This window comes from Ptychodera flava, chromosome 9 (assembly GCF_041260155.1).
Source record: "Ptychodera flava strain L36383 chromosome 9, AS_Pfla_20210202, whole genome shotgun sequence".
In the NCBI taxonomy this organism is placed as follows: Eukaryota; Metazoa; Hemichordata; class Enteropneusta; family Ptychoderidae; genus Ptychodera; species Ptychodera flava.
The window spans coordinates 26,936,525-26,952,193 of NC_091936.1; the positions used below are offsets into that span (position 1 = coordinate 26,936,525).

The 15,669-nt window shown below is 36.1% G+C and overlaps 1 protein-coding gene across 19 annotated transcripts in view; it reads left to right on the forward strand.

Moving 5' to 3' along the window:
* The window catches only part of LOC139140510 (tyrosine-protein phosphatase non-receptor type 4-like), an 88,048-nt gene extending 72,602 nt beyond the window's left edge, over positions 1-15,446 (forward strand). For all 19 annotated transcript variants that reach the window (XM_070709833.1, XM_070709822.1, XM_070709829.1 and 16 more), the window contains 12 exons: positions 972-995; positions 2,925-3,057; positions 3,572-3,715; positions 4,823-4,979; positions 5,643-5,797; positions 6,180-6,270; positions 6,542-6,606; positions 8,518-8,664; positions 8,905-9,033; positions 9,948-10,096; positions 10,629-10,810; positions 11,628-15,446. In XM_070709833.1, coding sequence (XP_070565934.1) covers positions 972-995; positions 2,925-3,057; positions 3,572-3,715; positions 4,823-4,979; positions 5,643-5,797; positions 6,180-6,270; positions 6,542-6,606; positions 8,518-8,664; positions 8,905-9,033; positions 9,948-10,096; positions 10,629-10,810; positions 11,628-11,665 — 1,414 coding nt within the window. In that variant the 3' untranslated portion in view covers positions 11,666-15,446. The remainder of the gene's footprint in view (positions 1-971; positions 996-2,924; positions 3,058-3,571; positions 3,716-4,822; positions 4,980-5,642; positions 5,798-6,179; positions 6,271-6,541; positions 6,607-8,517; positions 8,665-8,904; positions 9,034-9,947; positions 10,097-10,628; positions 10,811-11,627) is intronic.
* Positions 15,447-15,669: the final 223 nt, after the last annotated feature.

Here is a 15,669-nt window from a genome sequence, read left to right on the forward strand (position 1 = left end):
GGCCAAAGACATTTCTGAAATCCCAAAAGTGAATTGTTTGCCTCCAGGTATAGTCTGTTTTATTGTCAGCATAGGAGAGAACAGTGAACACGGTGTAGTACAGTGTACAGTGTCATAGGTGTGTTGCCATGGTGTTATCTTAGATACACCCTCATTACTTGGAAGCTTGAATGTTCCTCTAGATGATTATTGCAAGCTCAACCACTGAATTTGTTTTTAGCTCCAAGTTCTAAAGACATTCACACACTCAGTACAGCAGTTACTGGAACTTATCCATATAAGCCTGTGTTCATGCATTATGCTAATTTAGTCTCCTTATTCAGAGATCATTTTAGCCATTGACTGGAAATGCCTTTACTAAAACTAAATAAAAAAGCCACAGTAACTCCTACCACATGACTACATGTACCGCATGCTACCAATTAAATTCAAGGTAACAAGGTTGGGCATTGAAGGTTGAAAGTTCCATCTTGTCTAATTACACTGATGCCATCATCAGCTAGAACAGGAGCAAAGAAACCTGGTGAAACAGTTAGCGATGCAACCGTGATTCCTCTCTTTGGTTAGGTGTAATTTCACATTATTCATATACACATACAGTGTTCTGCACAGCTTGGAAAAACAGAGGGGTGTTCAATTTACATGACAATGCAAAATTTACATATTCTTTTCCCATGAAAATGTATTCTTTTATACAGTTACTAACGTATGAATAGATTGCTAAAAAAAAACAAGCTGATGGCCAACCCTTCGAAATCCGCTGGTTGAGAACCTTGCACAAATTACACGTGGCTGGTATTAATATAGCTTCCCATGACTACCAATTCATGGGTAATGAACAATGACTTCTCTGTGCTGGCTGTGGCTTATTAGAACACAGCAATCAATATCTTCATTGTTTTATCAAAGAGAGAAAGATGCGGTAAATGAATTTGTAAATTAATATCACTTTTATGATTTTGTAATTGCAGGTCTGATGGTCACAGGTCAGACGAGTAAGTACTTACTAGTAACGCTCAACTGAATTTCCCCACACCCTACTGTGTTTGTATCTCTCAATAGGATCATTGCACAAGGCAAACACAGTGAGAGGGTTCATGTACATTCTATTGGCCATCTTCATTATCAGTTGAATCTTGTGATTGGTAATATCCGCTTGTCAATTTTCTGCAATGATCATTTCATCGCAGTGACAGAATGATGAATCATTTTTGAATGCATGTTGCCAAAGGAGAGACACATCAATATTTCAAGGTCAAACTTCAAGTTGACAGCTCAAGCATGAAGCTAATGATTAATTCTGAAGGTCAAAGTTAATGATTGTGACAACATAATCACTAAATTGTTTAGTCCTCAATGTACATACCATAAATAATACTGCCAAGCCCAGGGAAATCAAAGTCTCATGATTCCATAATCAAATACATTTGATTTTTTTTTTTCTGGAAAACCAGTAATATGTTTAATATTCTTTATGTGTGAAATCATTGTATGTGTATCATTGTGAATATCTCTCAAAAGTGCATCACTTTGTGCATTTAAGTTGCTTGCCCATCCGTGCTTTCATCAATGCTAAGTATTTGACTGCTTGTATATAAATGAGGAAATATTTGAATTTCTTGTCAACAAGAAGGAAATAATACACAGCACTCAGACTTGATTTGATGATTTCTGACTGATGGGCTGTGTCCTATATGAGGGCAGGCACACTTCCTCTTTCCTGGCTCGCATGACACCGCCCTCACAGTCCCATCCCAGACAGGAAGAGGGCACTTCAGCTTTTGTAACGAGAATGATTCATGGGTGTAATAAATCGTCAGGTGTGTTCTAAACCATCCCAAGGGTGAGGCCTCTTTGGGAAGTGACCTATAAACACAATAAAAGCCATTGTTTAAACTGTGGAATACTCTCCGCATGTACTTCCTATACATTTTCATTTAATTGTGTCAGATGCAAGATTTCTGTAAGACGGTTGATGTTGTAGCGTCCTGCTGTTTTTTGACCTAATAGGCGTACATAATCTATTTCTCAAAGTTGCAAGACTCATAGGATGCCAAGACTCGTAAGACACTTGTCATATATTCATATTTATTTTGCTCATTCTGTGCATTGAGCCGTCAAATATATTCAGTCAGGATGCCCCATAGGTTTAACAATCTATCAGCTAATGATGATAACCATTTCAGTTACCTTTCTAATGTCAATAGAGCAGGGAAGTCCATAGGTTTGTCTGTTTCAGAAGGGCTTACATGCTGGGCCCCTCTCTACAAACATCTTGTAACCTTGTGCTGTGTGATTACCCGTGGAGAAGCAATTACCATTTTAATCATGTACAACTCAATTACAATCCCATTTCATCCTATTATACTGTGTTACTGCGTAGCTTTGTTTCAAGATTTGTTCAGCTATGCCTGAAATTTCAAAGTGGAACAGCACTGCTTTCAATTAATTCATTCACCAATTAAAAAAATTATTACAGAATTCAATACTAAAGATGCCGTTTAAAATATGTCAAAATTTGCATAATGTGATACCAAGAAGTTAATCAGTACTATAAGATTATTCAATGCAAGACTCATCGGATTTGCAGTTGTAGGGGCATGTGTAAGTCATCTATTAGTATTTGAGTATAGTTTCTCTTCATGGAAATAGCAGCTACTTGAAAGTAATTTGATTCCCATATATTTCAATGAATGGTTAGACTCTAGTGACCGTGCAGTAAATGGATTCAAGCACTTCCTAATGCTTCACCATTTACTCTGTCTGTGTAATGTTTAGATATAGTAGCCCAGGTTTCACTTGATGACAACACTTATACTTTACAACACACCATCAAATCTGGACCAGGACACCAAATTTTAATAAACTATATTACAGTCCCTAGGTACTTCATAGAATTGCCTTTCTCTTTTTTGTCTCAACAGTGAAAATGGCTTCGCAAAGAGCGATGATGTATTCTCACCAACCGTCCCAGCTAAGATGCTGTACATGGATGAGGGTGGCAGTAGTTACAGTTTTACGGAGAAAACCTACGAACTGCCAGCCTATGAAAGTGTGGTGAGTTGCTGTAGAGCAATGTTGTTAAAAGTAGGAATTCCACAAAATTGCAGTGTTCACAGAGCATTGTTGTACACTAGTATAATAGCATCAGAAAAATTACCACAGTACTATGAAAATCTGATGAGGTAATTTTCCACAGGAAATTATGTGGCCCGGTTAATTTCCTGACAGTTGTAAAACAAACTTATACATCATTGGAAACTAGTTTAGAACACTGTTACCTTGGAAATTTAACATACTAGGAAAAGTGGACTTAATTTACCTTGTTAGCCATGGTTCAACTTTCTCACATAAAGCATTCCTGGAGGTGGAAAGTATGACGATGAAGCAAATTCAGCTATTTGAACTTCACCAGAGAGGGAGCAAGTTGATTAGGTTTTGAGTGTCAGCCACTAGAGGGCAGTATGTTCCATAATGAGAACACGGAGTCTTTGAAACAGAAACTGAAAGGGCTATGCTGCATCATCTGAGCTTGAGCTCATTTTCTCATATTGGTGTCATTCTCTCACAGCCTAATGGGATGTCCACTCCTTCCGATAACCTTGTTCTAATACGCATGAAGCCAGACGATCAGGGTCGGTTTGGTTTTAACGTCAAAGGTGGTGCTGACCAGAAGATGCCTGTCATAGTCTCCAGAGTGGCTCCAAATACCCCAGTGAGTCTCCTTATTTCATAACTCATCTTTAAGTATGTGCGAAGTTGTCCAGGATATACTTCAGCTGATCAGAGAGAGGCTAACCTGATTCAGCAATCAGTACACTTTAGATGGCTAGCAGTAATTAGTCTGTTGCGTACAACTCTCTATAGAAAGGCTATTTAACCCTTTGAGCGTCAAAGTCAATTTTTGTCACCTATATCAAAATATACACCAGTCAATTTTTGTCTAATTTTTGCTAAAATTTTGATAAAAATCTGAAGCCAATAAAATGTGGTGTTCATTTGGTCCAAAATTGTCAAAAAAATTACAGAAAAATTCGCAAAGTTGGTAAAATGTTACACATTATTATTTTGGCGGAAAAAATTGCAGCGCTCAAAAGGTTAAGATAGTTTTAATAGTTACAGAACAAAAAGATTTTCAGATGGAAAGAAGTTTGATATCACTTTCATTTTGAAAACAGATATTGACTTGCAGTTGATAATTTCATGGATATTTGTAAATTTAAAGAGAAACATTTATTAAGGCAGTAAATATCTACTTTATTTTCTGAATAGTTGTGTTATTTAAATCATAAGCAGGGTTCTCAACGAGGGGAATTTTAGGGGTGGGCCATCCCCTGTTCATGGAGCAATCTATTCATATGTTAACAAAATAATAATATCTTGATTTCAAAAACCAGCCAGGAGAAAAATTGATAAAAAGCTTTTACAGCAAATCGAAAAAAAAAATAATAAAAAATACACTGTGTGACAACAGATACCGCAATACTGTGAAAATCTGATGAGGTAATTTCCACAGGAAATTATGTGGCCCGGAAAAGTATGCATTGTTATGTAAATTTGCTATCCTGGTGTTTTTCCAAGCTGTTGACAACACTGTCACTGATAAAGGTTAGTATGTGAATTACAATCCTGTCCACCCCTGCTATCCTCGCATGGTGTAATCCAATATATCCCATCTTGTTAGTTAATTTTCTCAGGAAACAAAGGTCGATAGGCCAGCAATAAGCAGCCTGTAGTTTTCATCAATATTGATAGTCTCTCAGAATCTGACGTGGTATATCTTCCTTAATCCATCTACATTCTGTGATTGTCTTCCCTGCAGGCGGATTTGTGCATACCAAGGCTCAATGAAGGGGATCAGTTACTCATGATAAATGGCAAAGATATATCTCAATTTACACACGAGCAAGTTATCAATTTTATCCGGTCTAAGAGAGAAACTAAGACGGGAGATTTGGTGCTGACGGTCAGACCTAATGGTAAGTGTGTCCAAATTTGTTTTCCAGTACTTAAAGGCGATTTCCTCAATATCGTCTCTTGTGTCACAGACAATATTATCTGATTAGTACATTGGTTTGCCTGCATATTTGTATTTCTGTTCTTATTCTGAAGTGAATATAGTGGGCTGTCTGCTGTAATGCCTTTTTGACTCTGAGCCAATTTTACAGTTTCTGTACATTTTGTTCTTTGAATTGTCAAAGAGAAGACACATCCTTTTGCAAAGTTGGTAAGATGATATGAAACTGATGTGTTGATAATCTATTTCTCTGCCCTACCACAAATTATATTGATTATTGGAAAACCGAAAAGGAAAATTTGGCATTGCAGCGAAGGCCATAATTGTACGATATCGCAAGTTGGTAATTACCCAGCAATTTATCTAGCCATAGGAGTGGCAAGATGAGATCCAGATAAACACAGAGGGTGATGAACTTTGCACCACCAATAGTGATCTGATAATAGGGATGAACCATTTTCATTTAGGTTCGTTCAAATAAACGCAACAGGGGAATAAATACTAAATTAAGAAAAAACACTATCTTAAGAGATGGCGTCATGTCTTGTGTCAACATGTTTTATTTACTTTATGAAAACATGGCAACACTCATGCTTAACTTGTGGTTATCTTTGGTTATCTCTAGTTTACGTAGGTGATGAGGAGGAAGAGCCAGCATTCCAGTACATACCAGATACACCAACCATAGCCAACCGAGTGCCTGAATCTGACATTCTCAGGGAGTCAATACTCTTACTGAAGGAGAGTCTTGAAAGTGGAGCAGGCCTTGCACAGTTTGATGTAAGTCAAAGGAGTGGTCTACCCACCCAGCAATTACCTGTGTGGAGAAATCCAAGACTGGATCAGAATTCATTGAGCGAACACTTCCGTCCATGAATGCAGCTTGAATGAGACTCAGTCCTTGGTGCATATAGCAAATATCATTTACTTTCAAACAATGTGTTTGAGGATTTCAAGAATTGTCAAATATTTTTTCAATGCTAGTCAAAGCAATAAAGAATCATCTGTAGCCAAGAAATTGCCCATCTCATGCAAAAATTCTCCCTCAATTTTCAATTTCATTCACTGAATATCGTGAAAATGAACCCTGCAATCTTGGAATACACTTGTTAGTTTAATGTACTCTTTCATTCATGCATGAGCGTTTCTTCTGCTTTTACAGCAATTATTTAGGAAGAAACCTGGAATGACAATGATAGCGTGTCGGAAACCTGAAAACATCGCCAAGAATAGGTACAGGGACGTGTCACCTTGTAAGTGCATCATACAAGATAAGGATATTTTCACATCTTCTATGCAGTCTTCCCTTCCCAATATCTTATGTGACCCTCCTTTGTGTATATAACCTTTAAATATTACAAACGGGAATATTACCAAAGTGAGCACTAGTAGTGTTTGTGAATTGTATCAAGTACTTTTTCTTCAATATAATAAATCTTTTAAATCAAATTATCTTGTTTGGGTGGACATCAGAGCCCATCCTTCAAACAATTAAACATTTTTCTCGTAATTCTCATTTTTCAGACGACACAACAAGAGTGCTTTTACAAGGTGAAGAAGGAGATTTTATCAATGCCAATTATGTAAATGTAAGTGAACTTGACATAACCTTTGACCCAGTGTGATGTCCTGTCACTGAACACTAAACAGGATTAAAAGGCTGCATCCCTTTAACCCTTTAACCACCATGGTTTCACCGCCGTGGTTTGAACCAATCCCACTGTTTTTAGCTCCGCTGTCAGCGACGCGGAGCTTATCAAATAGGTTGATTTTCCGTCGTCGTCCGTCAACAATTGCCTTCTCCTCTGAAACCGCAAGTCCAATTGCTTTGAAATTTTATATGCAGCTCACTTGGGGTGACCTCACTTAAGTTTGTTCAAATCATGGTGAAATTTGCATATTTGTATTTTTTGGGCATTTTTTGGTGTTTTTGGTAAAAAAATCTTCTCCTCTGAAACTGCTTGTCCGATTGCTTTGAAATTTGATATGCAGTTTACTTAGGGTGACTTCAGTCAGATTTGTTCAAATTGTGGTGAAATTTGCATATTTGTATTTTTAAGGCAATTTTTGTCATTTTTGGTAAAAAAATCTTAAAAATCTTCTTCTTCAAAACTACCAGTCAGATAGCTTTGGTATTGGTACATATGTCCCTAGGGATGATCTATTTCAGATTTGTTCAAATTGTGCAGAAATATGCAAATTTGCATTTTTAAGGCAATTTTTGCCATTTTTGGTCAAAAAATGTATTTCTCTAAAAGTACTGGTCTGATAGTTTTGAAATTTGGTATACAGGTTTCTATAGATGAACTAAGTAATATATAAGAATTTCTGATGAAATCTGTAATTTTGTATTTTTTGGGGCAATTTTTGCCATTTTTGGTCAAAAAATGTGTATTTCCAAAAGTACTCATCTGATAGCTTTGAAACTTGGTATACAGGTTCCTACAGATAAACTCAATGATATTTATTGAAATTATGATGAAATCTGCAATTTTGTATTTTTGGGGCAATTTTTGCCACTTTTGGTCAAAAATGTGTATTTCCAAAACTACTCATCTGATAGCTTTGCAATTTGGTATATAGGTTCCTACAGATCACCTTAATGATATTTATTGAAATTATGATGAAATCTGCAATTTTGTAATTTTGGGGCAATTTTTGCCATTTGTGGTCAAAAAATGTGTTTCTCAAAAAGTACTGGTCTGATAGCTTTGAAATTTGGTATACAGGTTTCTACAGATGAGCTAAGTAATATATATTGAATTTCTGATGAAATCTGTAATTTTGTATTTTTAGGGCAATTTTTGCCATTTTTGGTCAAAAAATGTGTATTTCGAAAACTACTCATCTGATAGCTTTGAAATTTGGTATATAGGTTTCCATAGATGAACTAAATGATATTTATTGAAATTATGATGAAATCTGTAATTTTGAAGTTTTGGGTCAATTTTTTCCATTTTGTGGTTGAAAAATGTGTTTCTCAAAAAGTATTGGTCTAACAGCTTTGAAATTTGGTGTACAGATTTCTATAGATGAACAAATTTGATCATTTGAAATTATTAAATCTGCAAATTTTATTTTTTGGGGCAATTGTTGCCATTTTTGGTCAGAAAATTTTATTCTCCCAAAAATCTACTCATCAGATAGCTTTGGTTGACATATTCTTAGGGATGATCTGATGTGATATATTCAAAGTATGATGAAATCTTCGCTTGTGTATTTTTGCAGCTATTTTAGCCACTTTTTTCTGGCCACTGCATTGAGCTATCAAAGATTTCCACTTCTTCATCAACAAGTGTCAAAAATAGTTATTCTCTACATAAACACAGCGGAGCTATATTGGCCGCTAGGTCGCTTGTCTATGGTATAGTTGGACCTCTAGAGAGAGAAATGGGGCTGAAAGGGTTAAACATGTGTTGAATTAGTCAGAATATACCCAAAATCCTACCGCTTTTTACCATATCATGATTTTCACATCAGTTTCTTTGTCTGCCCTACAGATGGATATCCCCAAATCCGGCATAGTCAACAGGTACATTGCAGCCCAAGGTCCCCTTCCTAACACAGTGGGCGACTTCTGGAGAATGGCATGGCAGGAACAGGCTACACTCATCGTAATGTTAACAACCAAAGTTGAAAGAGGAAGGGTAAGCCAGAATTTCCAAAGCTTCAAAAGCCATAACTTTTGACGTATTTACATCGTTTTTGTTCTCTTCATAAAATATTATTTGATTCCTGTTTTCCCCTGAAAATGATGTTGGAAAGCCCAGTGCTTGACTCATCAACATATCGTACATACATGTTTCAATTCTTAAACAGAAATTTGATTTTACCTTCTGCCAGTTTAATGATGTCATGTCGGTAATTGTTGCTACCTCTTATCACAGGTCAAATGCCACCAGTATTGGCCAGAGTTAGGGCAGGTCATGACCCTTGGCTCTTTGGAGGTAACCTGTAGTCTGTGTGAAGAGACGGCCATATTTGCCAACAGAGAATTCACAGTAACAAATTTAAATGTAAGTAGGTGTATCCACCCTCACCAAAATACCCCTTGGGAATCCTCTCCAATAATCATTGGACTGACACTGTTCCATAGGATTAGCCCAGGATTTCTACAGGACAATAGGAAGTATGTGGGGTTATAGGAAACATGTTGGGCTATAGGAAGCGTGTGGGGTTATATTCAAGACTCCCACTAAAATCAACAATCTTCCAAGGGAAATCCTGTTTGATTCCTGTTGGATATTGTTATGAATCTCTATACTGACAAAGTCCCAACCAATCATGAATTAGCTAACTGGTCATGAGATGGCTATGAAACAAACAAATTTCGAAAGGTTCTGTAGTAAAACGGCAAAAAAGACATGTAATTGACCAGCTTGTAAAGAGCTTTCATATTTGATGAATATTGTCTTAGCAGATGGTCTGTTTTCAGATTCAAATCTCCACCGTTATTAATTTCCTCATTATCTATTTTGCTGCCACTTAATGATTTCTAATGATAGAAACAACAAATGGATAAAGATATAACTAAAAAATAATTATTGAAGATAATCTAAGCCTTTTAATCCTGTCTAACTGCCTAACCCCTTCACCCCTTTCCCTGTGTATGGATCCACCCTCCCTATTGAAACCAATGGGAATGTATCAAAGTATGGTAGTGAAAGAGTGAAAAACAAAGTAAAGTAGGTTTTTCATGCACATTTGTTATCCCCAAGCAAAATTACTCTTTTATTGTTGTATTCATTGTGCCAGTGGTTGTTGTTGCAAAGTAGCAAAGTTTTGACAAGCATACACCAAATGAGAAGATTAGTATAACAGGTGATTGCAGACTTGTTAACAAATAAAAATTGTTTTATATTTTAAAGTATTGAAAAGGATGACAAATAGCTTGGAATTGATGGAATTTTTTTTTTCTACCACATCACAGACTCAAGAGAAAAGGCATGTATTACAGATGCAGTACATTGCCTGGCCAGACCATGGGGTCCCTGACGATCCGAGAGACTTCCTTGATTTTGTCATCAAAGTTCGGAAGAACAGAGAAGGAATGTCATCGTCTACAATTGTACACTGCAGGTCAGGAAAAAGATATGTCTGCTGCACTTTCCATTTTGTGAAATCAAAAGTCATCCAAGGAGGATGCATGTAAAAGATAAGACCCGGTGCTGTGAAACAAGTTTATCAGTTACTAGAGTTTTGATGCATGAAAATATCTGACAGTTTGTACATAAAAAGACGAATTTACTTTAGAAAGTCGATAGAATTTGCCCATAACAGCGCCACATTTCTGGATGCCAAATTTTGAATGAGAATTATGATAAGTGTGTTACAGGAAGTAAATTAGATAAGTACAAAAAGCATCAAATCAAAGACAATCAAACAAGCACAGCTGCATATTTTCCAAGAAAACGCTCCTGATTTTCAGAGTTACTGACCAAACCTACTTTTATCCACATATTGAAACATTTTCACTTTCAGATTCTGCAAGTAAGAGTACCAGGTAGTATCAACTGAAATTTGTTTGATGGGGAAATATGAACTCTGACCCAAGGTCACTCTCACAATGACCTTTCACTGATGTGGTTCTCGTGTGTTTTTTCTGTAACAGTGCTGGCATCGGCAGGACAGGCGTTCTCATCACCATGGAAACAGCCATGTGTCTGATAGAGAGTAACGAGCCAGTGTATCCCCTTGATATTGTGAGAGCAATGAGAGAGCAGAGGGCCATGCTGATACAGACACCTGCACAGTATAAATTTGTGTGTGAAGCCATCGTCAGGGTTTATGATGGTAGGTAGACATGTTTCAACGTGACAAAGCCATTACCTGGCACAAAATATCATTTGACCTGTTCACCCCAATTTCCTTTAAAGAGGTCTTCCCTTCTCGTTGATAACAAATGGTATTGACCAAACCATGGTAGTTGGAGGGCTAACCGACTTCAAAGTACCATGGGAAGACAAAATTACAATTTTAGTCTCGACTAAAATTCGGATGTAAACAAAATGTGCATGTGATGTTATTCATATAGGCACTGTGTTGACAACTGAATAACTGTAGTTTCAACAAACCTTGGGGAGTAGAACAAGAACTTGCAATTGACGTACACAGCGAAATTAGTGAAAAAAATATCTTTGAATGTTACAGGTACTGGCCCTTTAACAATTACAGTGTATTGTACCCGTAAAGGTCTACATTTTCTTCTATAGTAAATCTGTTTGAACTAACTATTGAGAATTCAAGCAAATATACTTGCTTCATGGCAACAACGCCCTCTATCAATCACTGTGTCTCTTCTATTTTTTTTCCAGAACATACGATGCAATATTTGACATGCGATCTTCTCCAAATTTAAGACAATCGGTGCCAAAGTGTTCAGACATTTTCCAAAAGCTTGCATATTGTCGTTGATAGTAGGCTTGGGAAAAAAAGGAGTTAACAGATGATGTGTCCCTCTACATAGTTGAGAACATTTTTGCAGGAAAGATACCCAGACAATATTAGTGAACATTGAGTCAGTTTGTCTTGTGTCTTGCTAAAAATGAACACACTTCAGGTCATATGACAATTCACTAACATCACATTCATTTGCATATTTTTTTTTCAGAAGGTATAGTGAGACCCCTTGAAGAGTTCAGACATTAACATCAAGAAGATGCAGTTTGATGCCAGTAAAAGAAAGACAGATGATGAGGAGGAGGAAGACAGAGATGAGGCAAAAAGGAGAAAGAAAGACGGAAAAAGAGATAAATAGATGTAAATAGAAGAATCATAGAAGAGATATATTCCTCGGACTCTTACGTAGCAACAGCTGAATGCGGTTACATGGAGAGAGGAAATGAGAGACACGGAATTTACATCATACGGAAAAGGATGATTCCTATTCTAACAGAGACAAAGCACAAGTGCACATAAACCAGTCCTTTCAGATTAAAACATTTTTAAAACAAAATGTTTAGCCTGAGGTTATTATGTAAATTTTACAGTATTTCTGGAACAAAAGGGAACCTAAACAGTTCATATTCGTTTTTTCACTGTTGAGAATAAGTTTACAGAATCGTTGTAGTGTACATAAAGATGAGTTGAGAAAGCACTCCTTATAAGATATGTCTCAGAGAGGACCCTGGGAGCTTTGTATCATGAATATATTATGCAAACCCAGACATCAGTTTTGCTATCAAAGGAAAACATAATGCCATGACTTTTTGTTTGTAATATGAGTCTCTTGATACTTTAGTTTTTTTAAAAAGGAAATAAAGCTCTTATTTCAAGATGTTTAATGCAGCTGGTCTGAAATATGCAAAAAAATATCATTGGATTTTGTCAATAGCAGATCTCAGTTCAGGATGTGGCACAGGGTCAATTTTGCATAAAATTAGCATAAAATTTTCATCGCTCGAGGAGAATGTTCAAGGGTCCTAATATATTAGAAGTTATCAGTACTGTTGAAAAGTTCAGTCATGTGACACAGTGAATTTGGACTCCCCTCTTGACTTGTGTTTGTGACATGTACATAAAGAGGGGCTGTTCTGGAAGTCAAACTCAAGTTCACGAAAAATGAAAAACTTTTTTCTCATGTATTTGTTTTAACCAGTTCAAATTTTCATATTTGTAAAAGGAGTTTTCCAAATGTTGATATACTGTTTGTGAGTAACAATATTGAAGTTTTTGTAAGATTTTATAAGGAGGTAGCATTACTATTGACGACATTGGCATAGGTTATTGTCAATAGTGGTACAAAAAAACACAAAAGGCTTTCCCTCCAGTACCTTCTTTTAAGTTAACTACTTCCAAGTGATAAAAACAGAAAAAAAACCTTGATAAAAAATAGTATTTATATACTTCTAATAAGAAGTGAAGACTCTATCACTGATTTCTTTCTTATGTATAGCAAAATAATTTTTTATGCAAAAATTGTTTTAGATATATATTTTAGAGTTTCTTAAATATTAATTTTTAAATGCCTGAAGCGCATGATGGACTGGTATCTCCATATTCTTCCGTGTTACCAGCTTGACATGTTGTAAACCCCAGTTTTTAGTCAATTGACCTTATAAAACTGCTCGGTAAAGCTATTTCTTCTGAGTAAACCCAACTGTTTAACTGCTCTGGTTCACGCCCAATGTCTGGTTGTCTCGGTTTTGTCTCCAATGTGGTTGTGTATTTCTACTGTGTAGACTTATCCACCCCGTGGTCCGTACAAAATCACATTGAGACCATCCTAGGGGACAGTATGACTGAATAATGCTCCCGTAACTTTTTGAATATTTTTTGTATATCAGCTTGTATAGTTGTAACCACTGTCGTGTTCAATTTGATAAGTCCATGGAAGAATTGATCAGAGGTGCTGCGTTTTATGACGTTTGACAATGCTTCAATCTGGATTTGTGGGCCAGAATGCTTGATTCAGCTAAAAATTACTCATTTTGTGTGTGTTTATTGCCAATAATAACAATCATTTTCAATTTTTTGAGACGCCAGTGTACTGTGTCTACAGATAAATTTACCCCTATTTATACTATACGTCATTAATTTGGTGTCGACAGAAAAGTCGTGTTAATGTTGCAAGATTGCGCTTACTGCATTAGGCATTAGTTCCAACTCTGTTGTCTTGTCTGTTTTGTATTGACATTTGCAGGCACTTCTGTTTTTTTTATACTTTGTACAGAGAGCGTTTCTCTTTCCCTTCCACCAGTAAAATGGAATGTTCCAACTGCATCAAACAGATAGAATACAGGTGGGTTATTCCATCTTGGAGAATATATGTTTAGGGGAGGGAGGAATGTTGTTTGAACAGCTTTCCTGGCAGTGGTGCTTGTTCTAATCCAACATTTTAAATGCAATATATATGAAACAAAGTGCATTTTGCTGACGTGAAAAAGCGTATTGAGAAGTATTCTGCTCTAAATTTTAAAGTCCAATTTGAATTTTCACTGCCATAAGCGCACTTATCTGTGTATGTTTTTAATGTATGTACCATCAAAAGTCAATGAATTCAACAGTGTTTAAAAGGAAATCAGATTGTTTCAGATGATTGATAGCTTCATCCTGAGAATGAAATTTGTCCAGACCAAAAGCAAGGTCACCTGTGATTTAGAGATTTCAGATACATGAAAAACATTTTTGTCATATTTTAAGCAATTTTTGGAATATATGAAATTTTCCGCCAGACAGTCAATCAGTTCTGTTGAAAATTAAAGGCAATCAGTATTTGTCAGTAATTGTAAACTAATGTTGCATTTTTCTGCTTGCCCCTGTGAAACTATAGTTTTTCACTTTTACAGTCTATGTTTAAATTGATTCCTACCCTCCATCCTATTCCTTGATTGGAATAGTCCAACCAATGAAATTTGTTTTACTATAAAGAATATTACATTTTTCCAAGGATAACAGGGAGGAGAGGTGAGAACTTCCTATTTAATGTTTTTTATAAAGTGTTTTCCATGGTGAGGACTCTGAATGTCTAGTTTTGTTCACAAGCAATACACCAGTTACCAATTCAAAAGTTTAATGCCAAGGTTAATGCAGAGGTAGAAGAGCAAATCGGCGCAAGGGCTCATAGCTAAGTTGTGTTCTGCTAAATAATGTTATAATTATAACAAAAGAAAATGTCATTTCATCAGTGTAATAATCTGTATTTCTGCTGAAGCTGCAATAATAATTTAAAACAAGTCTAAAACAATGTATTTTTTGTGCATCATCAAAGTACAGGCAGCTCTTTCTCTTTGAGAGGTACCTCTCATCAAAGGCAACTGGGGGATTACTGATTACGTATGAGCAGTTTTCAAAAATTCTTAGTTCCTGACTAGAACATGAACAAAACAATGTAACATAATTTGTACGATGTACTTCATAACTGTTTTCTAGTGTGTGTGTTTTAACCACTTTGTGTCCCAATGTTGAAAATACACAGTCACTTGTATCTGTGGTATGAATATTCCAAGTTCATGATAGAGCGCCCTCTAGAGGAATGTTTAAGGCAGCTCCATTTACAAAGCCAGTTTCACACCCAGTTTCCAGTGCCAGTTTTTGTAAAATTTTACACTATTGATACAATCAGTTCTGCTAGAATAATATTTAAACAAAAGGTCCAGGGAACACAGTTAGACTACTTGTATTTTAAATTTACTTTTTGTAAATTTGTTTTGCAATACTGCTTTCCAAAATGTCAGCCCTGTTCCTCTTTTCAATGAGTTTCCATCAGTTGATTTTGTAAGAAGCTTTGTTTTGTTACGATTTCACCACTTACTGCCAATGTAGCTGTCTTTGTTATGCATTGATGTAATAATTTTGAAGCTGTACGCTGGAGACACAACAAAAACCTATTTTTAATACGGGACGGAGTTGGAGGACTTGAAATAGGTCAACTCTATCAATTGTACAAAATGCTTATGAAAATAAAGCAGATTTTCTTTCTTTTCTGTAATTCTGTATTGTCTGCAATATGTCCTGGGTGATCTTTGGTGTTCAATTGTCAGCATAGTAAAATTTTCTTTTCTATTGATTGTCTCAGCTTCCTTCCAACCCCCCAATATTTGAACTGAACTGTATTACACAGTTATCATTGATTCTAAATGTGTCACTGAGAGAGAGATGTAGTTTGATAGATGGAAATGCACAAGTCCAGATTGCTTGCTTGATTGACCAAG